At 39.8% G+C, this 24,004-nt stretch overlaps 1 protein-coding gene across 1 annotated transcript in view; it reads left to right on the top strand.

The window, feature by feature from the left end:
• trim67 (tripartite motif containing 67) overlaps positions 1-24,004 on the top strand; it is a 53,284-nt gene that overhangs the window by 6,391 nt on the left and 22,889 nt on the right. Inside the window, exons 2-3 of the mRNA XM_085372478.1 lie at positions 17,568-17,663; positions 22,039-22,161. Of these exons, the coding sequence (XP_085228604.1) occupies positions 17,568-17,663; positions 22,039-22,161 (219 nt within the window). The remainder of the gene's footprint in view (positions 1-17,567; positions 17,664-22,038; positions 22,162-24,004) is intronic.

The following is a 24,004-nucleotide window of genomic DNA, read 5'->3' as shown; positions in this document are numbered from 1 at the left end:
TCAGGCTGGTGCAGGTGGTGCAGTGGTGTGAGGGATATTTTCTTGGCACAATTTGTGCCCCTAAGTACCAACTGAACATCGTTTAAACTGCAGAGCTGAGCTGAATATCTCTGCTAACCATGGTCCAGCACTTTATGACCACTGCGTGTCCATTTTCTGTTAGCTGCTTCCAGCAGGATAATGCAACATGTCGCAAAGGTCAGATCATCTCAAAGTGAAGATGACAGTGAGTTCACTGAACTCAAATAGCCTCCACAGTCACCGGATCTCCAGGGATATGGAGGAACGGAATATACAACATACATATATACATTTTTCTAAACTGCAAAAAGAAAAAGTCATTCATTTTCTAACTAGTAAACCTAAACTAGTCAGATGATAGGATTGCTTTTTGGATCAATAATCCTGCTCCACTGGGGTTTAAAGACCCCCCTTGCTAGTCCAGTGCAACCGAAGCTAAATACAGATGGACTGCCTGTCAGTTTATATGTGTCATTTGTAGTTGCACAGATGTGTCTTAGGCAAAAATACAATGAACAGAATAGCTGAAATGATTAAGGTTGGATGGATGAGTTGTAAATTGTGAGTAACTCTATGTCACATGACCAAATTCCTTAGTGTTTGCAGCATATATGCATTTAAAGCTTTCATAAATCCCGCAGTTTATCGTGTAGAGAGGAAGCCAAGAAAAACAATTATTGGATCATGATTGTGTTTGTTGTAAATCAAACAGTAAGTACATCAAGCAGCAGCCTCAGGGGGTGACTATCCCACTGCTACATACTCACACACATATTGACACGCATTCAGAAAGCATAAATATGCATAAGTGAAGCGGATGAACTTTAGCTGAGGGAATGCAGGGAAGACACACTGATCCAGTTTCCTCTCATCATTCAAGCAGAAAACACACTCATGCATGCTCATATGTGTGTGTGTGTATGTGTGGGTTTTTACGCGTAACTGTGACCTAGCTGAGTCCAGTAAAGAGCAGCTCGGGTGCTGGGGTTAATTATATAAAAAATAACAGAAATGCAGGCTTAGTGGTTCTTTTGTTGTGTGTAAGTTTTAGCCTTGCAGTGTTGTCTGGAGATCATTTTACATTTTAAAAGGGAACAGGGAGCTAAATATTTTTCACTATGATAAAAAAATCTATGTTTTTGTGTCTATTCCACATAATATTCTTTGTAAGGAATAAAAACTGCAATTACACTGACTCCGTGTCTGAATTTAAAGTATGTTGAGTATTTACTTCACATTTAAGAGCTACACTGCTGTGTGTATAAGTAATTACAGCAATAATTCTACAAGGTATGATGTTTAGTTTTTGGCATGTGAGAGTTTAGTGATATGGCAGGTTTTATAGATATTGATGCCATAAAATGATGCGATTTTATATTGTAGCCTTCTTTAACTGATTTCTCTAATGGCTTCGTTTACAAATACTCCAAAGGTGAATCAGAGAAAAAGCATGTTTGCAGCCTGTATGATTGGTGAATGCTTTTAAACTCACTCACTCGGGTTTTTGTTAAGGCTTAGGGGCATGAGTGCTTTGACTGACAGGTGTGCCGAGTCAAGCAGCGGTAAAACCCCCCCCCCAAAAAACAGATGTCTGCTAAAATTCACCTCAGTTAATTAAAGTCAATGAACTGGATTTCTTGACCACATTTGTTGTGTTGTCCCCTTTTTGAGTATTTTCAGATACTCCAGACAATCCACGATGATCAGTAAAATCCTAGTATTTTCTTGATGTGTAACTTGGTACTAATTAGCTGTTATGTCTTACGTCTGTATAGTTTATGGATGTGGCTAAGCTGCAAGCTCATAGCTTAAGGCTTTATCCTCTCATACAAATCACTCCTGGGTGCAAAAGGGCTTTTCAAACACTAAAAGCAATGTAAATTTGCATTAAAGTGAAAGCCAAAAGGTGGCTCAAATATCTCTACAACAACTGTAATATTTCCTCAACTTCAAAGTGATATTTATGTAGCTTTAGCGTAACTTTAAATATCTTCAGGAGGAAAGAAGAGCAAGAGTTTGCGGGGATTCCTACACGATGCATTCATTAAAAGATGCCTCTCAGCATTTATACTGGATTTATAAGAGATATTACTAATTAGATCTATGTAATTTGCAATCTTGCCAACCTCAGCATTTTGCTAGGTGATTGCTCCAAAGCACAAATCTACAGTATTGTCTTTCCTCAGTTATGGTTGGATATATCCATGTATGAAGCAGGACACAAGTAGTCTATACAAGCAGGACATGGTTGTATAGACTTAACATTTGGATAAACTGCCCATGTTAGTGCATGCTCTGCATGTGCAGAAAGGTTAGATATAATAATTTAGTAGAGACAGGGTTGCAAAGAGTTGGATTTACACTGTAAATCATATAGTTTGCTTTTCAGTGTTTGATTGTTGCTTCGCAGCATTCCCAGCTTATCAGCTGCAGTCTGGACAGTCTGCTATCTTTTACTGTCTTTTAGAAATTACAAAACGACTGTATGGATTAGTGTGTCTGTCAGGTACTTAAACAAAATGGTATTTTGCTTGTCTGCCTCATCTGTAGCTGCATTTTTCCTCTAGTGTGGGCTTGCTTCTTTCTCTATGCTGGCAAGGAAGTTCTTATCACAATAACTTCATTGTTCTTGAGATGTTAAGATGTCTTCTTCAATGCACAGGGAGTCTCTTGGAAAATATCGGTGTAATTGATGTGGGCTCTTTATGTACAACTGAGATTTCATCGCTCCCTTGGCATTGTGAGCAGTTAAAAAAATCTGCCTCCCCTTACAGTTCACTGGATTTTTATTTTAAATGGCATGCTACTGGGACTTGTTTAAAACCTTTTAGATCTCAAGTGTGAAGCTTTAGAAGGTGAAACAGTATTCTGTTATTGTTTAGTCAGTTATACTGTTTGCAATTATGCTGCTTTACATTTTTAAGATTATGTTTTTGCACTGCATTAATTTCATTAAAATGTATGTTTCTGTCATCATCTGCTGAATATGTCAGAAAAAAAAAGCGTTCGGTCTTAAGTTGTTGTTATTGTTTACAGCCCAATTTTATCAAACCGCTGCCTTCACACACATGGATTTAAACCTTTAGCTTTTTAAATCGTATTAAAAATAGAAAAGCTGTTCTGAACACATTATTCACCAAAACGTTTTTCAGTGATTGCAACTTCCATTTTTAAGGTTAAAAAAAGAATAAGTGCTGGCTGATTCATGAACAAATGACTGTTTTTAAGTAGCAGTTGATGAGAACAGAATCTGTTCTCTCAAGCATCTGACATTCATGTTCATAAATAAAAAAAACCTTTTACCCAATAATTGTTGCAGGGAGCAAAAGAGGAAGTAAGGTGACTGCTCTAGAGCAGCAAAGCCCTCAACAGAGGGATGTCGGGGTGGATGGATGGATCAACGGACCAGTCAAGATTGTTTTATTTAGTTTTAAAAGCATGACTAGACTAGACTAGAATAGACCTTTATTCTCATTGTACATGTACAACAAAATTGTGGGTGTTCCACACCAACTGTACCGGAATAAACTATGAATAGTAGACAGCAATAAATAGCAAACAGGAGAAATATATGCAATCAAGAGAAAGGCACACATTAGAGAACAAGCTGGAAGTTGTGCAAAGAAAAGACTCGGTCTGAATAGAGTCTGTGTATGAGTGGCCGGAGTTATGAGGGTTACTCAGACCATGGCTTAGATTGGTGAGGTGGGTGGGCAGGGGTAGGGTGTGGGGGGACAGTGTTTGACAGTCCGAGTGGCCCAGGGGAAGAAGCTGTTAGTGAGTCTGGAGGTGTGGGACCTGATTGACCTGCGACGCCGAGCAGAGGCGGGTCAAACGGTGGTGGACGGGTGCGAGGGGTCACCTGAGATGTCCCTGGTTTTCCTGAGACAGTGGACAGGAACTGTTCTCAGTTGTGGCCCCTGTGTACCAAACACCCAGGCTGTAGGAGAGTAAACTCTCCACTGAGGAGAAGTTGAATGCCAGCAGCAGCTTCTGATCCAGGATCCTGGACCTCTTTACCAGGATGTTGGTGTTGTGGGTCCCGGTGAGACTGGTGGAGATGTGGGTGCCCAGAAACCTGAAGGTGGAGACAGATTCTACCCTGTCTCCATTTGTGATGAGAAGAGAGTGGACCAGTCTGTGCCTCCTCAAATCTTTCTTTTGTTATAAGGATGTTCAGCTTCAGGTTCAGGTAACGTACAGTAAGCAGCTAAAAAGGGTTGGTGGGGAAACAGCTGCACAGTAACCTTAATCAAATGTTTATTCTTTTAGATGATTTTTGATATTGTTGTTTGAGTAATAAAGTCTACAAATCTAAACTCTAGATCTGATCAAGTCCTTCCACTTGGCAGCCATGTTAGTTATACATACATTCAGCCAGTAGAAGTCCCTATCTAAGTGAAATGGAAGAGAGTCATAACACTTGCATAAAGTTGCATTACCCTGACTGCATTAATGAAGGGTACTAACATGATGAACATCTCTGCTTTATCCCATCTCTGCAGCTTTTATTAACCCCTTATCACTCAAGTACAGGCCACCTGGACTTATTTAGTGAATTGGATACAAAATTAAACATTAGAACTCTTATCTTTCAGGAATCATTTGAATTTTCTCTCTAGCCTGAAATGATTGAGGAGATCATTGTTTGCTAGACTTACTGTCTTATTTTCCCGCAAAGTGAAGAAAGTATGGACAGTGCCAGTGTGATGGGGGAAGTTTGAAAGGTTTCCAAAAGCCAGAATTTAAGACACATCAAAAGAAATAAAAAATGTCAGCAGAAACATAAAAAAAAATGAAAGTGGAACATTTTTCACTTCTACTGCTAATTCCTGACCAAGGGGGTGAGATCTGAACCACTGCCAAATGTTTGGTGGTTTGTTTGGCTTCCAGCTGCTAAGCTTATTTTCAGAATGCTTTTTAGACCTTTTTTGCTTTTGTAGTTTTACTCTTTGGCTTTTCTGAGGCTGGTGGTGCATATGCCAACTGTAAGTAAGCACAAATAGGCACTGGAGATCTTAAAGCTGCTTAAAATTGTACTTTAGCATTACACAGTGTGTAGTGACAAAATCAGAGGAGCAGTGGGTGCGTGGCCAACTGCAAATGATGATGTAGATTTATTCTGCTGTAGTAACACCACTGATATCACCATGATTGACAATGCAAACAGTTGGTCTGTGCAACCACAAACACTTTCTCCTCTGGAACATCTGCAATATGTTGTATTACATTGCAGGTCTGCTGCATCATCCATACATCAGCATAATATCTGAGAATATAACTGACTCGTGTTTGTGTCGGTGGGAGTTTGTGATGACCCTCGCATCTGGAAACCTCATCAGTGCCTGGTTTAATATTGAGAAGCTTCAGACTGAATAACTTCAGAATTGTGACACAGTTCAGAAATGAGTCACTAGGAAAGAATAAAAGCATATTGTGTTGTTGCATTTATATGTGTTATTACAGATTATCTACGGGCATCAATCATTAACATTCAAGAGCAGATTTTAAAAGCATCTCCAGTTTATACCCTGATTTTCCTCCTCTCATCAGAATTCTCAGTTACTCTCATGTTACATCATTTAATAACTGGCAGTAAACACTTTGTCTCGCTTGTTTTCCGTCTGCCAGGATGCTGACAAAACATTTTGACAAGCACGTCGCTGTCAGAGATGCCGGCTGCCTGTTTATTGTAACATATGTCGTATTTTGTGGGGCTTTTCACTCTCTGCATTTATAGTTGTACTGCACTTACTGAATGTTTGTAAGATCTTAAAAGCAAGCATATTATACACCACTCATAAAAACTGTAGGGATTAGTATGAGAGCGCACACTAGATCTCTTATAATGATACAGTTGGAGGACATTTGAGCTATAACAGAGTTTCAATTTCAGTTACCTTTCTGATACACTATTCATTTATAAGTGAGAGACCATAGAGGGGAGACTCTTTTTGCCATGACTGATGCCAACAGAGAAAGGACGTTATCACATTTTGTTAAACTAATATCTAATAAATTTCCTTTTTAGTGCTGATGACTTCTTAGAAAAAATGCTTCAAACCTAAACTAAAATAAAACGATACAAGAAGCCCTAAATTTTCTAAATGAGGTAGAGAGTCAGTAGGTAATTTCATTAAACATCTAAGCTAAAATAAAGTTTAAAAAATGTGTATGGATTTTAAGGATGATGCTAGGTGTTAAACCTATTAGTCCTGGGTGTAAGAAAAAGCTGCTAACCTCACACGCTGCCACTTTACAAAATGACAGAGCTTTTCTTAATGTGACACTGAGTGTCTAATGTTTAACACACCTTATAAATCTGAATCAGTGTCTCAGGCTCAGTTACAAGAGTTTAGTTTAGGCAGCAGAAAGAATTGCTTTCTTCTGTTGGAGATGCTGATGAGATAATTCAATGAGAGTGAGCACAGATCTGTGCCGACTGGCCGTGTCTGACTAACCTCATTCGCGATGGCAGCTCGCCGACCATGACAGGTCAGATCTGCTTGTCTCTTACCTCAGGCTCAACAGCACTAACACACACATACACACACACTTGTAGTACAGTACATATCAGGACATTGCAGTGATTTATAGTAACGCCTAAAATGATAAGTTTAGCCTTACCCAGAGAACCATTTGAAGAGGAATCTCAATAAAACCTACCACTCATTTGTCAGAATTTTTTCTCATCTTTGCACTGTGTTTCTGTCCATATCTGTTCAGTGTAATTTTACATTTAAACATGTCAAGTCTGCCTGAGTTAACCTTGATGGATTCTTAACTTATAGAGCTCATTAAAATGAGCATGTAGATAAATCTGGTGGAAAACATTTTTCTTTTTGATGGAACTCAAAGCGTTGACATGTATTTATTTAGTTAATCTAAGATTATCAAAAAAAGCTAAAATGACTGCAGTTATAATATTCCCAGACAATATCTGGGAATATTATAAGATATTACTTGAGTGCAAAGCTTTAGGAGGATATAAGATGTTTAATCTAATCTGTAACTCTAAAACCTAGTCTGAAATAAACAGTTAACATCATGGGGACTGCGTGTTTATCCCTTTCGTGCGAGCTCAGTCTCAATAATATGACTATGTGAGAAGATTTCTGTCCCAACAATGTCACGAGGACAAAGTCCGCACACGAACCATGGCACAGTAACTTAGGGCTGTGCTGCAGGACTTGTACAATAAATGTAGGTTAATGCACACTTTACAACACATCCTCTCCTTTGGCCTTAACACAGCAGGCACTGTGTGTGTGTGTGTGTGTGTGTGTGTGTGTGTGTGTGTGTGTGTGTGTGTGTGTGCAAGCATGTGTGAGAGAAAAATCTATTTTTGGTATCAGAGCGAGTGCTGATGCCAGACTTCTGAGGAAAGTGGGGACATCCTATAGTAGAACAAGGAGCATTGTTACTATGGTTACAAGTGTATGTTCATTCATTAAGACATGCTATAAATTAGACAGAGATTTTATGCCCATAGAAGAGTCTTATCTGTGTACACCAGCATGCATACATCCATTTGCATGATTCTTCTGTAGCAGAGTGTTCACACACAAAACTGTACAGTACATCCCATGATGATCCTTAATAGAGTTATTATCCCCAACAAACCTAATTTCCACCCATTTTACAAAAATTACGCCCTCAGCAATCTACCTACCGTTTACATTTATTAATATGGAATATGCCCTGATCAATAATTGATAACAGGGGCCGTTCTTTGCACTGCACCATTTTTTATTGGCTCTGTACTCTTTCCTCAGAAGCTAAGCCCATGAGGAAAACTCAGGGTGATAAAACAAAGCCAGCAGTACTGGCTGTAGCCACTGATCCCTGATGTGGTTCATCAGAGACCTCTGGGGAGGACTCCATTTCTCTTGGGAGTGTGGTGCTGTGGTTGGGTGGCAAACAGAGAGGTTTCATGATGGACTGAAAGCAGAAGTGGATAAAGAAAAGTGTGAAGTGGAAGATAACCTTGAGCCTTTCACTGACATATACATCATGTATTCTATGTTTAGAAAGAACAGGCAGACTCTGTGAAAAGGTTGTGAATATGTAATAGGAGCTGACTGACTGAGATGAATCAGGCTGTTCTAGACCACATTTACTGAACCTTGAATATTTATGTTTCGAACATAGATGATTAAAAGCCCTCATCTAGCAGTTTAAACAGTAGTTTCTGCTCTGCACAGAGCACATCTGCTGCGCTACGCTTGCTCAGCAGCTATTGCACATCTGCGACACATCTGTATAACAGCCCTCACTCAACCACTTTGGTCTAAATTACCGTAAATGCATTAGGTGCATAATTAACTTCTGTTGAACCACAGTGAACAGTGACTGGTGCATGAACATGTAAACATCGAGTGCAGTTATATGTTGTTTACTGTCTGTGCTGGCAGCAAACAACAGCTTTAGGCTTCCCTCGGTACAATAACATATTTAAATGACACTCAGCTGAAACTCATCTGACCATTTTGCAGTGTCAGATGTCAGTGTCAGAACTTGAGCATGAACACATCTAATATGTTCAGTTTTCCGTAAATGTTGAAAGCATTGTTAGTTTCAATAATACATTTTGTTTAATTTTTCAGCAGCACAAATACAATTCTTACATACCATAAGTAACTAAACAAACATAAAGCTGCTTACATCTTTAGTAATTGTCTTTCCTCACATTTAGATGTTTTTTTTGTCCAGGCTAAAGCTTACCGTGCCTTTGACATTTAGTGTTTGGCTCATGCTTGAAGTGTTGATGTATAGCAGCAGCTGTGTAGCTGTTTACTGTAGAGTATTAGCCTTTAAATGGCTGTGTAGTAGAGCAGGAGAGGATTGGGAGGCTGGGTGATAGTGGGTGAGAGTAAGAAGGGGAGAAAAGAGATTGGTTTTGACCTCCACCAGATGTGAGCTACTAATACTGCAACACAGCTGGGTGACGAGACTAAGGGAAGGGTAGATTTATTGTTCAGCTGTAGCAGAGGTCTTTACACCACCAAACTGTGTGTGAAGGGTTAATGGAAATTGCTTGGCAACGCAGTTATTCAAATTAAAATGTGGATTTGCAAATAAGAATTTTTTAGGCTGCCGTTTAATACTGTATTGGTTTATGTGGTAGCAACAGTAAATGAATGTAGTTGTAACTGCCGCTCATGTCTACATATATCTACATACATATTCAATATCTTTGTTGCCACCAATTGCACGTGTGTTGTACAGTTTCCTAAATGTTTTGCAAGCTTTAAATGGTAGATTGCATGTACCACTTGTGGACACTCTCGCTTTTATTGTTTTTACTGGTAGCATGCTGAAGCATGACGGACCCCAGTTGGAACCTGCACCTTACAAGACGCCTGCTGGTCAACGTCGCATGTACCCGATGATTGGAAAAAAGGCTTCCTCATCAAACTTCCAAAGAAAGGCGATTTGGATGACTGTAACAACTGGCAGGGCATCACGCTGCTGTCGGTACCTGGGAAAGTGCTTTGCCTCGTTCTTTTGAATCGGCTACAACGTGCAGTGGATGAACGATTGCGAGAAGAGCAGGTTGGCTTTCAGAGTGGCCGGTCGTGTGTCGAGCAAATCTTCACCCTCCGCATGATCGTTGAACAAACATTGGAATACCAAAGGAAGATTTCTATTAATTTCATTGACTTCAAGAAGGCTTTTGACAGTGTCCACCGGCCGACTCTATGGGCTATCCTACGCCACTATGGAGTCCCTCAGCAGTTTGCAGATGCCTTTCGTGGTCTCCAACTCCCGCTGCTGCGTCCGGATGGATGACGGCTGCATGGATTTCTTTGAGATCAATACTGGCGTCTGACAGGGATGCTTGCTATCCCCTTTCCTCTTCCTGTTGGTAACTGACTTCATTATGTGACAATCAGTTGACCAAGCTGGCATTGGTGTCCGCTGGCACGAAGCACGTAATCTCACCGACTTGATCTTCGCGGATGACATTGCCCTGCTGGGCTCGACTCAGGAAGACCTCAAAGAGTTGAGCCCTGCAGAGGGAGGCGACGAAAGTCGGATTAAGAATCAGCGACCAAGGTACTCCGAGTTGGCTACGCATGTGTCCGCATTCCTGTCATGATCAACCAACAACATGCTGAAGAGGTGGAGAATTTCATATATCTTGGCAGCATCATCTCAATGACTTGATCTGTGACTGAGATGTCGACGTCAGAGTAGGGAAGGCGGCCGGTGTCGTCCGATGTCTCCAAACAATTTGGAACTCGATCTCCCTGAATATTAGGGTCAAGATCAAACTATTGAACTCTATCGTCATTCCAACTGCACTATACGCTAGTGAAGCCTGCTGTTCAACAAATGCAATTACTCAACACCTGAACATGCTTCAACAACGCGGCCTGTAGCGAATCCTTAGAATTTCCTCCCGGGACCGAATAATGAACAAAGAGGTCTTACGAAGAGCAGGCACCCGCCCTTTAGCCAATGTTGTTGCAGAAAGTAGCTTCCACTTTGCGGGCCATATTTTACGTCTACCCCCTTATCGCCCGGCCAAGATCGCCATTACATGGCTCCCATGCACTGGCAAGCGAAAGCAAGGCCAACCAAAGATTACATGGCGTTGAACGTTTATGAAGGATCTGAGAACCGTCGACATTGCCTGGGACGAAGCTCAAGCAGTTGCCACTGACTGACATTGCTGGAGATCTGCCCGATGTGCCGCTTGGTGTAGGAGGAACTAAGTGCTAAGTAAGTACTGGTAGCATTTGGATGAGGGGGTGGAGTTAGAGGAGCTCTGTTGCAAACAGACAGCTTTCGTGAACAGCTGTTAATATGTCTCAATGTGCAGGAATGCATATGCTTTAAGATAGTTGTATTTAAAAATACAAAATAACGCAGACAGAGTCAAAAGGTACAGTTAGAGACTCAAATAAGTGCAGGTGATGCTGAACAGCAGCTGCACTCACCAACTGTCACTCAAAGTGGCCATGCTACTATGCTAATATATAAAAAGTGTTTCCAGTGTTTTTAAAGGTGGAAATTAGCATCAGAGCAAAACTGCTTTGTGTAGAAGGCTGTAAAGATGTTTATTTCTGCTAACATGGTAGTCTACAGGGATTCACTTGCTTTTTGGCCCCAAATGGCCACTAGAGGTTTTTTGTCACGTCCTATTTAAACTCATTTTTTAGCAAACATTAACAGTTCCTTCCAACAGTATGTTAGAGGAATGCGAAACAGATTAGTGCTCAAAAGAGGATTGTGAAATAAAAGAAACCAACATTTCTTACTAACTGATAGGCGTAGAAAAGTGTTCTATACGTCATGTGTCGAGGTATTTCCTTTTGGACTGTTTGTTCACACACACAAAAAAGGGCACAACTGGAGCCTGAAGGGAAACAAAATAAAGAGAACTGAGTGTGACAGGAAAATAGCTCCACAGTGAGAAGGGAAAACAAAAAAAGGCAGTTGAGAAGAAAATGGGTAGATCAAGTGTGGTGGTGTGGAAAATCCAGAAGAGAAGAAATGCACTACTGATGGACTTCAAAATAAACGGGTCACAGGAACAGAGAAAGCAACTTCAGCTGATGACAGAAAATACAAAACAAGAGTCAGTGGCGTCAAAATAAAAGCGACAAAATCCACGGCTGGTAGAAGTCTTTGGCAGTAAGATGCAGTCTTCTCACGAGCGGCAGTGGCAGAAACATCAAAACTCACTCTGCTGTTAAAGTGCTTCTCCTTCCACTCGTCACAGCTTGTAGTTGATTGAAAGACCAATTAATGTGGAACAGCAGTTTTTAGCTTGGTGCAGCCATGCAATGAAAGAAAGGTTGGCTTACCTTGTTAAAGGTAATCTTGTTGATGAGAAACCTACATCCCTCTAAAGTCTTCTGCTACCCCTGTGCTTGCTTTAATCCAACTGAAAGTCCGGTGCTCTAAACTGAATTTTACTCTCATAAAAGTGCAATAATGTGGGTGGTTTGTGTGTCAGACAAATATAAAACTACAGAAAAATATTTTTACTCATCCATGTGGTGTAAATGAGTGACACCCAGCACAGAGCAGTGTGTGTGAGCTGTGACGTTCAGAGTGGAGGCGGCTGCTTCTTCTGTAATATATCAGGAACTGGCTCTTGGTTGCAGACAATCTCACCCCGCAGTCTGCCTCCTCCGCTTCACATGGTATCTGTGCAACTTTTTCCTTTCTTTATGCAAGGGATCTCCAAAGACCAGGGCAGTGCATTGACCAGTCCCGATGTTTAATTCAAGATGCAGTGATGCTGTGTTTCTACATGAAAAGAGAAAGCCGGAGACCTCTTTCACTAAATTTTGAGCATAAGATAGCAAAGCTTTTAGTGAAGAGGAGGCGATTTGATTTGTCAGCATGAATTCAGCTGCAGCATGCATAAATGTGTGGTGTTGATCCACTCAAGGATATACTTTTTATGGGCATGAAAACTGTCTAAAGTTTAAAAATGTGGCCCAATGTTAGAACCTCTACTGAAGGATTTATGATCATGTGGAAGTGAAAACAGAAATTGAGGAGGATATAAAGGCTTATAAATGCAAATGAGAAGAAATAAAATGGGAGGTGGGGAAATAAAAGGGGAGGTTCAGGCCCTCCTCTCTCTCTGCTCAATGTCCCATGGGTGTCATTTTGCCAAGGTCATCCCCGTAATCAAGCATTCCCCCGGCTGACAGCCAAATGCCTAAGAGCTGCCTATTGTTCTCCTGTGTATTCTCTCAACACTGCAGTCTCTATAGCATTAACAAAATTTAAAAGCATTAAAGAAACAAGCACCACAAACATAATGTCTAATTCAATTCTGGGATTTTTATTTTATTTTGCATTGGTAGAGATTCAACCAAAGAATGAGGATAAAAACAATCAACACCAGTCTTGTAAACCAGCTTGTGATTATCTCTGTATGTATCTTTACATTCAAGCCACTGGGGCAAACTGACCTGACTTAACTTCACCAGAGTTTGGATAAATGAAAAACTCTCAAACTTCTTCTGCATTTATCGGCTGTCTCTGCACGTCTGCTCGTGAAACTTTCACCTGAGGTCTTTGCAGCTGTGACCAAAGTGTAGATGAGTTTCACTTAGAAAAATCGATCTGGTCACATCTGATAGAAGAAATCTTTGCAGACAGAATAAATCATGCAGTTTCACTTAAAGTTTTAACCGTTAATCACCTGTACAAGTTTGGTCAAAAGTTACTGTATTTTATAGTATTATCTGTCAAGTTTTTATACCCCTGGATCTGTGTGATTTCAAAGACAGAGAATTTGGTTATATTTCCAAATATGTTGGTGAGCCATTCAAAAGAGATTTCTCTTTAAGGCTGAGCTGCACCGAGGGACTGCACCCACGTTCAGCTTGGATCTGTGAGTCATGCAAAGCTACTATACGCCAGGTATAGCTGGATACGAGGAGAACAAGCCTGTGATACTTGATTTATATAAACATATGTTTGCATGTGAATACTTTGCAAAAGCAAAGTACAAGATTGTCCAGTCACATTTGAGCAGACAGGAAAAGAGGACGTGCTGAAATGCAGTCTCAGAACTAATGGGTATTGCTTTCAAAATTATACATATATATATATAAATATATCTACATTTGTAAACAAAGCCTGGCAGCTGAAACGGGAAGTCTTGACCCAGATATCTTGTTTACACAGAAAAACTTGGCTCATGTGTCCCCACATTGGTTGTAGTGGAGCATATCTACACTCACAGATCCAGGTTGGATTTTTTCCCCTGTAACATTCAAATATTTTTCCAGTTTTCCACACGTTCTGCAGTTACCGGCTGCTTCTTAAGCAGTTCTTCTCCATTTAACATGCCTCTTCCCCTGCATCCTGAGCTGAAACCTCTCTGTAAACCAACACAGCTGCACCCCCATGAATGTCACTGGTTTCTCTGAATGTCACGGACCAAATGAATGGTCCTGCATTGCTCCTATAATAAGATAATGAGATAATAGCACTTGTCTCTGAGAGCAGAGCTGAGGGGTGCTGACAGCGAGAAAAAGAAAAATGACATTTCCATTTGGAGGACTCATAAAGGATGAAAAAGGTCAAGAGGAGGAGAACAAAAGAAACAACAGAGGGAAGAAATTGGATTTCTGGATGTAGAGTCCTTCTCTGAAGGTGTGTTGATCCTTGCTGAGATAAAATCTAATCCTCATCTCTCATTTTTCATTTCCAAAATGAGTTTCTATATTTCTTTTTTGTTCCAAATCTCTTCCCTGAGTCACTAAGTCCTTTTCCTGCAGGGCAAACTTGTCACATTCCAACTCTGAGACTCCAGTTTTACTGGAGTCTACTGTTGGTTGATGCATCATGACTGTAGCCAAATTTAGACCAGTGCACTGTGATGACAGAATATTCAGCCTCGATGGGAAGAGGCGCCTCATAAATATCAGGAAATTGGTTTGTTGGTCTAAGAAAAACACTTGTGTCCAGCTGAATTCCTGATAATTTAATAAAACAATAGCTTAGTTAAGTTTAGCAGTTACAAAATTTCTATGTGATATGTTAAACAATAGAAAAAGAAAATTTGTCATTATAAGAGCAAAGAGCAACAACAGAGAGTTGAGAATATAGACAAACAAAACATAGCAGACAGATTCACTACAATATGTGCTTGTTTACTGTAAAGGAAAAAAACTACTAAACAAAGTATATATGACCTGAAATCTAATGAAGGAATAAAGAAGTAAAGGTGGCTTCACTGTTTCACATATTTCCAATGTCCGCATAACACATCGAATATCTGACTGATGCTTTGAGAAGTCAATATGACTGGAAGAGCTCAGTGTAAATGAGCTTCACTTACAATTTACACCCAGGGTTTGTCTGTCGAGGTCTTTTGATAGAGGCCTCAAGCAAGTACTTCTTTTTTCATGAATGAATGCAACAATATGAATTCATTTCTACAGGAACAGTTTTCCATTATCATCACATGTAAAGGCCTTCTCTCCTAAAATGTCATTTATTCATTATTCATTAGATCTCTCTGACCTTTGACCACCAATGTATTAATTGTGTTCTTTATTTAGATCTGCTGAAATCGGAACATTTTTCCTATTTGAATTTCTTGAGTTTACATATCTGCATATCACAACTAGTCTGGAATACAGATCCTAGTTGAGTAATCACATTAGAAACCCAAAAGCAGCACAGAAACATCTTGCATCCAGTAACTAAAATGGTCATATGTTGACAGATTACGTATTTTCCGAGTCTGTCCTTTGTGCATGCAGTTTTTTCTGATTCATAGTTGGATTTTTTTTGTGACAGCACTCTGCAGAGACCGTAGTGGCGATCGAGGGAAAAGGAAGGATGTCAGGGCTGATGCTGATGGGTTGAGAAAACACTGGATTTTAGAATGTTCTTCATTTTATGTTTGAGACAGTTTCCGTTTCAAACATAAAAAACTTTGTTTATAGGGGAGGAAAGAAATAATACGCTGATGGATTGATGGATGGCTGGGAGGAGGTGTAAATTTTTATCTTAAAAACAACCTAGTCAACCTGTTTTGTGTGTGTTATATGTGTAGTTGTATATAATCAAGAGTCTCTGTTTCTATTTGATTCATTCCGTCCCGCAGTCTGCTTGTTTTTGATTGATTACTATTGATATATTCAAGTCATTTTAAAGACAAAGGAAAATGCTCCTTTTGGTCTGAGCATCCTCAGCATTTTGGGCAGTTTTAAAAGACAAACCTGTGTTTGCAGCTAGAACAATGATTTCTTTATTTATTTTAACTTGTGGCAGTTGTCTGTTTCTGTTTCTGTCTCAGTTCTTTGTTGTTTTTCATGCTGCATTTTTGGCCACATCTTTTCTGGAATACTAACAGAGAAATCTGTGCCCGGCCTGGTACCGTTCCTTCTTTGTGTCTTTCTTCCTTACTGACAAAGCAGGGCGGGATACATTCCAGCTCCACATAATTGTTTTAACCCACTAATTTTGGGGGTAAGAAAATGAAATGATGAATAAAAAGATATCCACATGTACGGAAAATGGCCGTATCAGCAGAATGTTGACCTGATCAGAAGTGCTGAAGTCAAAGTGAATGAAGAACCAGATGGGACGAATAAGAGGAGGGGATGTGCCAGGACAGCACTCATATGGCACATCCGTCATCCCCTTGTTAGCATCTTGGCATGCAAACACACACACACACACACACATCTACAAACACGCACACACAAGCATTTAGGCCAGACAGCTTGCTGGGCCAGATGGCCTCTTGGTGAGGAGCAACGAGGAGCTTCACAAGAGCATTGGGATGATTTGTGAACCATAACCTCCACACGTCCCTCCTCCTGACTCCAAGCAGCACGCACACAGCAGAGGGGTGGACGGTGAAAAAGAATTGTATAATTTTACATTACCCATACTCCTACATGATCATTGATTGTGAGATCATGTGGAACTACTGCATAAATTAACCTAAACATGTTTTTATTGATGTGAGAAAATCTGAGTGTAGGCATCCAACACTGTAGTCTTACACGTGAACAGTCAGTAAATAAAAACATCCAAAAAGAGAAATCAGTGGTTGGGTTCAAGGAAGGAAGGAAGCCAAAGAGTTTACACAAGTCATATAAATTGAAAGCTGCTGGTTCACCGTATAAACTTAACCGTAGCACTTAAATAATATAGTAATGATGATTGTAAAGACTTTTCTGTCATATCTGCAGCTGTACTTGAGCTAATCGATTTATTTAAACGCAGGCGAATTTTCAGTTAAGCAGTTTCTTTGCATGTAATCAGCATACATCATGAGTTAGCAAATACAGCTGTCATTTATGTGTGTGTGTGTGTGTGTGTGTGTGTGTGTGTGTGTGTGTGTGTGTGTGTGTGTGTGTGTGTGTGTGTGTGTGTGTCCATTCATGAGTCTACCATCCAGAAAAGGAGTAAGCAGGTGGGTCACGTGGCTGCAGCCACAGCAGAGAAGATTCATCACAGCTTGGTGTGTGTGTGTGTGTTTAACAGTGTGTATTTCCTTTGTCCTGCTTTTTCTTAATTACAAACAACTGATACACATACAAATACTGAACTGGTTCCTGAGTGGTTCCTGGTATATTCCTCAGATTGTATAAATATTTTCTGTTTTTTTATTTTATTATTTTCCTGTTTTTTTTTTTTCAGCTAATATCCTGATGTGGCAGTTAAACAGCTGGACTGGGTTAAGCAGTCATAGTATCATTAAATAAAAGATGCACTCTTGGAATCCCAAAAAATGAAATTGAGAGCATTTTATAAGTTTCTAAAAATGTGAGAATCATCAGAGAAAATATCTGAAAGTGTATTTTTATTTGTTCCAGTTGAGTTTTTATTTTTAAAACCCTAAGCTAGCCGTAAGCTAAATAATCATGAATCTGAGTGTTCAGTTGATCCATCGACTGATAGATGAATCTGAATTTGAAATTTTTGGTTAAAATCGTAAGGAGAGAGGTACAGCAGTGAATGTCTATATCCATCAGTAAAAAGGTCACATTTCTTTTGAGGCATCTTAATCGTTCTATATCTTCCTTCTCTGTTTGTCTCTGCAGTGTCAGATTTCCCAGGCGCTGAATGGAGTCTCTGACAAAGCTAAAGATGCCAAGGAGTTCCTGGTTCAACTCAAAAACATGCTCCAGCAGATACAGGTAACAACACACCTTTACATTTAATTTTACATAAGATATGCTGTTAGTAATCCAGTCTGTAAATTTAGGTACAAGTATAGATCAAAGGTTTGTCACGATGGCTTAATAGCATGATAGTCACATCAGTGATGGGCAGTTTTCTTCACAAAAAGATACAAAAACCTATCAGCTTTCTTCTAGTATCAACTTCCTAGTACAATGCTGAATGTTTTTTTCATTCAGTAACCGACCATAAGTACTCACAGTGACCAACTGATTGCCCAGAGGTTGAGAGAAGAAACTTCTTCGAGCTTTGAACAGTAACTCAAATTACTTGTTACAACCAAACTATGCAAAAAGGGATCTCTGAATGCACAACATATGAATCTATACTACCCTGTATCAATGGTTTGTGTTGCTGCTGGTGATCTAATGGTGTGGGAAATATTTTTGCAGCATACTTTGGACCCCTAATTACCCCTTTAAACACCATAGCTTACCCTGAATATTGTTATTGAGCATGCAAGTACCCTTCTGATGGCTGCTTCCAGCAGAATAACGTGGCATGCCACAAAGCTCACATCATCTCAACCCGTCTTTTGATAAACTGATGCACACCGACCGATCGGTTGCCATGCATTGCCAATCCATCTACATTTGTCAGTTATTGCAAATCTTTACCAGTGCTTTGTAATCAAAAGTTTCCACACTCAAACTCTGGGCAACTAGATGACCAAGTGATTACCCAGAGGATGAGCGAATGAGAGCAATGGCCACTGCAACTACTTGCACTCATTTGCTGAATGTGAAAAGAATCAATGCAATCACTGGGAAACCACCGATTTTTCTTAGTTGCAAAGAGTTTGCCAGCTTTCTTTTACTCTAGTATGACTGGGCCATAACATTAGCAACTGTATCCCACAATGCAATGCAACGGCAAAACAAAAAGGAAGGATCTGTTCACATCTAAATATCAGTGGTAGGCAAATTTTTATTTTTGGGGGGTTACAAAAACAAGACCATTTGAGAAATAGGAATAAATCAATGTTTTGTTTTGTTTTTTCAAGTTTTGTATGGAAGTAAGAACAGAAAAATCTCAGAACTGTCAGCTATTACCCTTCCTCTGAGGAATGAAACTTTTTCCAGCAGAAAAATAAGATATTCTGTTTCTCCAAGAACGTTGTTTGGCAGGTGATGTTTTGTGGCCAATGAAGGACTGATCTGTGTCATGAGCAAATGCATAAATAGGGTAAAGTAGTGCTGCAACAGCTGCATGTGTGTGATTAGGCATACACAATGTCTGACTTTGGCACTGGAAACATCTGGGTATTAGCTCATTTTGTTGTGTTTGCATAAAATGAATCTCTGAGAGATTTAACGACTCCATAAAGATAGCCTGGATGAATTTAAGAATAGAATAGCTTGTTAGTGCAGAATTTGGGGATTTCATCATAAGTGGCAAATAATGTCATTAAAAAACAAATAAAAAAAAAAACTCAGGATAATAAATCTCTGCAAGCAAACTGAACAAAGACTTTGACTAGAAATGGGAGACACAAAATTGGACCTTAAGGAAGTAGGAATTATTTACTAGTAAGTTAGTAAGACTTATCTTTATTAGCAAGTCAGCACTACAGACTATGTTGGATGGGTGGATGTCTGTGGAGAGCAAAAGAAACCGAAATGCATGCTAGTGCAGTTTCATGCAGAGGGTATCCTCCCCTGAGAGTGTCAGAGAGTGGCTGTCAGGAACGAAGGAGCTTTTGTAGCTGAGCGCAGCAGGTTCGGGTGCATCTCGTGCAGCTCATCGCCCTCTGATCAGGACTCGCGTGACAAAGCACAGCAGAGATCTCTGGATGGTGAAGGGGTCGTCACAGCAAATGACTAGATTAAAAAGCATGTGCTGGACTTGTTAAGCCACCATTAATGATGAAATAGACACTCACTGACCACTTTGTTAGACATACCTGATGAACTGCTCATTAATGCAAATATATAGCTAGCTAATCACATGACAAGAACTCATCTTAAACTGATGAGGTTGAAACTGAGCATCAGAATGAGGAAGACTGGGGATGTAAGTGACTCTGAAGTGGCTTCAGGGTGCTTGTGCTTACGTAATGATGTAGAGGATATTTTCATGGATACTTTGAGCCCCTTAGTGCCTTAGTTTAAAGCTACCTTCTAAATGCACCTCATTTTGAATTATTTTTAGTTTCTGAGTGCAGTGATAGATTATGTATTTAGTTATTCAGGAAATTTACTGAAATCTGCTGTTTCTAGAGGTAAACATGTTCAAACTGCCTATTAAAAAGCTATTTCAGGGCTTCCATGCTTTGTTTAGATGTTTCTCCATAAGCATGATGAGACAGAAGTCTGGCTGTATCAGACTGCACCACAACTGATATCCACGTCTGCTCATTTCTGCACATGTAGATATTGTTTGCAAAATTTACTCTACATTACTACTGTTGTTTTAAGACTGCATTGATCATGCTTTGGGGAACTCCCTGGTAATGTACAGTAAGCTCACAGAGCAACATTTGGACTCGACACTCAGCAGCAAAGAAGCAAATCCATAGAATCAATAAACTAAAAACAAAACATACCATCCAAATACGTGCATTTGTGTGAGCATTCCCTCTAGACAGCATTACCGTGCAGCTGATCTCTCCAGCAGCGTCTACCAGTCATGCACACAAAGCACACACATGTTTTTACACACTGTCTGCACTGATATATCCTACAGCACCACGAGTGGGCATTAAGAGTCTTATTACAAAATGAAGAGGATTAAGCTTTAAAAAGAAGCAGTCTTATCTTTACTCTGCTCTGTCTGAGACAAGGAAAAAAAGAGCTAGGTGGGCAAAGAGAAAGTAGAATATAGGATTGAGGAGAAATATCTCCAGTGCTCCTCGGGCTCTAAACAGTGACTGAGCAGAGGAACCTTGACTGGAAATCACTACTGAACCCTTATCTCATTATCAAGTGGGCTTTGTAGGGAGATAAAACCCCCCTCTGGATCATTACCTCATTTATAACCTGTTTTTATATCTACTGGAAGGAAAAACTAAATGACACAGGATCTTAATTATCAACATCTTAAATGCTACAAAACATCTCAAATTATATGCTGACAAGTTTCCAGTCTGTTGGAAATGAATGGCCAAAAGCAACAAGAACAACACTCAACATATCCAAGTTTAATATTTTGAAATTCATTTATCTGTATTGTGTTATTGTGAGTTTCTCCTCTGGGCTTTTTTCGGTTTTAATTTAACAGTTTTTTTCTCTGGTGTCTTCATTTTTGACTTCCTGTTTTTCTGACTGCCTTGACTGTTTTCGCACGTGTCTTCGTCCTCTCCCTGTTTTTAAATAGTCTCAGTCTTATCTTCGTCACGTTGTAATGTTTCTTATCCTCTGTGTGCTGCAAGTTTCCCTCCTTTGCGTTTAACCTCTGGCGTCTAGTGTTCACCTAATTTGATTTCTTTGGAGTTATAGCTGAGTAATTATGAATTTGGGTCCTAAATTACAGTTGTACACATGTTTGATTTTCCAATTAGCAGTGTTTGAATGATGTTGACATGCAACTGTTTTAACTGTTACACAAATAGGGATTTGCATAATAAGTTCAAAACAGCCACCAGCCTATGTGTGCTGTATTCACAATGCTTTTGATTTAGTCCCTGCTGTATTTGCAGATTTTCTCGTGCTCGCCCTGCCTTCTGTGTCCTTCTGATATGAAGATAAACTAACGCTAACCTAACACAACCATCATGCACTGAGCATTTCCTCTCCTCTCCCACCCTTTTGCAATTTGATCATCTGAAGAACGTTTTTGAATTTTAAGCGTAATGCAATGAAGCCTTTTCAGCTGCAGATGTCTGCTTATACTCTATCATTGCATTCTGTTTGCTGGCCCAAAGACAAAGCTGCTAACTGTCAGGGAATATTAGTAAATCGAAACACAAAACCACAATTTCATGTGTTGCATCTTGAGGGAAAAATGGTGGCGAGTATGGTTGTGCAAATGGATGGTAAATACGATGAAAGGCTTGCTTTTGTGTGCGGTGTATTGAAATAATTAACGCTGTATTTATTTGTGGTTTTGCAGCTGAAGCAAAAATAGAACATAATGTGGTGGGCTAAATGAATGGGTAACAAACAGTGTGCTGCTAATTGAAGAAAAACAAGCCAAGTGATCTATTTTCGTCTCAGTGCTTTGCTTTTGTGATCCAAACCCATAACGATGCTCACTTCAGAACACTTTAATGTAGATTTATTTTGGCAGGGAAGCCAAACATGGTGGTTTCATGAGTTAATATTACTTGTTCACTTTCTTTAATCAATTCATAACGACTGTGCTGCTTCTGTTGCTTTCGTCTTTCTTCTTCAGGAGAACGGAGTGGAGTTTGAAGCTTGCCTCGTGGCTCAGTGTGACTCTCTGATCGAGGCGCTGACCAGACAGAAAGCCAAACTGCTCACGAAAGTTACCAAGGAGAAGGAGTACAAACTAAAGGTAAGCTTGGTTGATGATCGCTGTTCCTCCCACCTCTCAGTAAAGTCGACTGCTGATATAAATCAGCAGATTAACCCTAACCCCTAACCCTAAAACAGCTGGTGTGGGGAGGATATGAGAAATCATAATCTAACCCAAAAAGACTCCAAATTTTTTATTTAACATGTTCAAAAAAGGCAAAATATGTATGCTAAAAACAGGGTTTTAATCATTAAAATCTAGATGTCTGCTTGTCTAATAATTTCTCTTTGTGCTTTATCAGTTTTCTTCAAGCAAATCTGCAACAGTGAATCACACTGCGCCTCTCGTTTCCTCTTCCAGTCCTTTATGTCCATATCTAGATATCACCAGCCCCACCGTTATGAGTAGATTAGCTGATGTGAACCCACCACTGTTGATCTAACTTTAGCTTAAAATCACACGCCCACAAAGATCCTCATCAATAGCGAGACGTTGATTATAAAAAAAGTATGTTTTCAGGAATTTAAGTACCAGAGAGAAATTGCTGTCTCAGCTCGCTACCAGAATAAATTCTCTCTAGCAGCTTAGTCTTTTTTTTCATGATTTGCCTCTGTAAATCCACCCTGAGTTTATGTATCACATGGATGCCTGCCCAGCCTCAACGTGCCCGCCGACCGACTGACCGTCTGGCTGGCTGCTGGGTGGGGAGGGGTGAGGAAGAGGAGGAGAAGGAGGAGTGGAGGGTATTTGGATGGAAGCCCCAAGGACAGCTGTTGTCATTATCTGGAGGCTGGGGATCAAGATTTAGCCAGAGGGCAAAGAGCCGCAGGCTGCAAGGAAGCTGGAATAAGAGAAGAATAGCTGGTTGTAGACGGCTGATAAAGCAATGTTAAAATCTTCACTACAATAAATGCTGATTAACTGATACAGCAGTTTAACTAGAGGCTCCTCTTCATGGTGAGAAGAGTACTGACTTTACAGTTGGATAGATAAGCGTCTGCGGCACTGCCTCTCCTTAAAATTACATTCATTTAACTGATTTAAAACAAAACATACTTTTAAGGAAATTTACGCCAAACTAATAATGTTTTTTACTAACAGAGTGAAAAATATATCTTTAATGTCTCTGTAAAGTTCCACAGTGTTCCATTTAATGTTTTTCCACCAAAATATTGAATCGTGAAGCTTGATACTCGCTACAGCATTATACTGGTTTTATGGCTGTGCTTAGGCACTCAAAGCCAGAATATAACATAATTACAAAAGACCGATGCAGCCATTATGGTGCCTTGATTCATTATTGCTTTTACATTTTGGCTGTTTGGAGCCAGATCTGGTCATAGTTGGATGTGAGGTTGAAGTACTAAGTTAATAATTCAGAATCAACTAATGCAATGCAAGTATTGCAAAGACACAGATACTTTCTGATACAAGTACTTTCGACCTGACCAAAGTACTTTTTGGATGGCCTGTGAGTATGACTGGTACTCATGCAACCTCACAGAAAGCCACATTCAGTTTGAGACTGCATGTGTATATATATTGCAGCTTCGTATCAGTCTCACAGCTTCCACCCACATGCCCAAAAAGTAGCAGCTCACATTTCACAACACCATAGTGTGAAGTCAGAGTCATTTAGGTATTAAGGCATGTCAAATATTAAAGTGTCATTTTGCACGTTATTTGTAGGTTTTCACATTACACCCACTTCTCAGATACAAGCAGTGCATACATACATCTACTGTTGCGTTGAACACAGACTGTGTTTTTATTTATTTGTCAGCAGGAAAATATAGAATATTATACTGTGTATAACTGCAGTTTAAGTACAAGCAATAGGCTGTTACAGTCTTTATTTATTTTTTGCTGATGCTACTATGAC

The sequence above is a fragment of the Diplotaxodon limnothrissa genome, linkage group LG15 (assembly GCF_057381915.1).
Source record: "Diplotaxodon limnothrissa isolate DT_005_m linkage group LG15, D_limnothrissa_male_GT1.1, whole genome shotgun sequence".
NCBI lineage: Eukaryota > Metazoa > Chordata > Actinopteri > Cichliformes > Cichlidae > Diplotaxodon > Diplotaxodon limnothrissa.
Note: the sequence above shows the minus strand (reverse complement) of the source record. Positions and strands in the feature narration are given on the sequence as shown.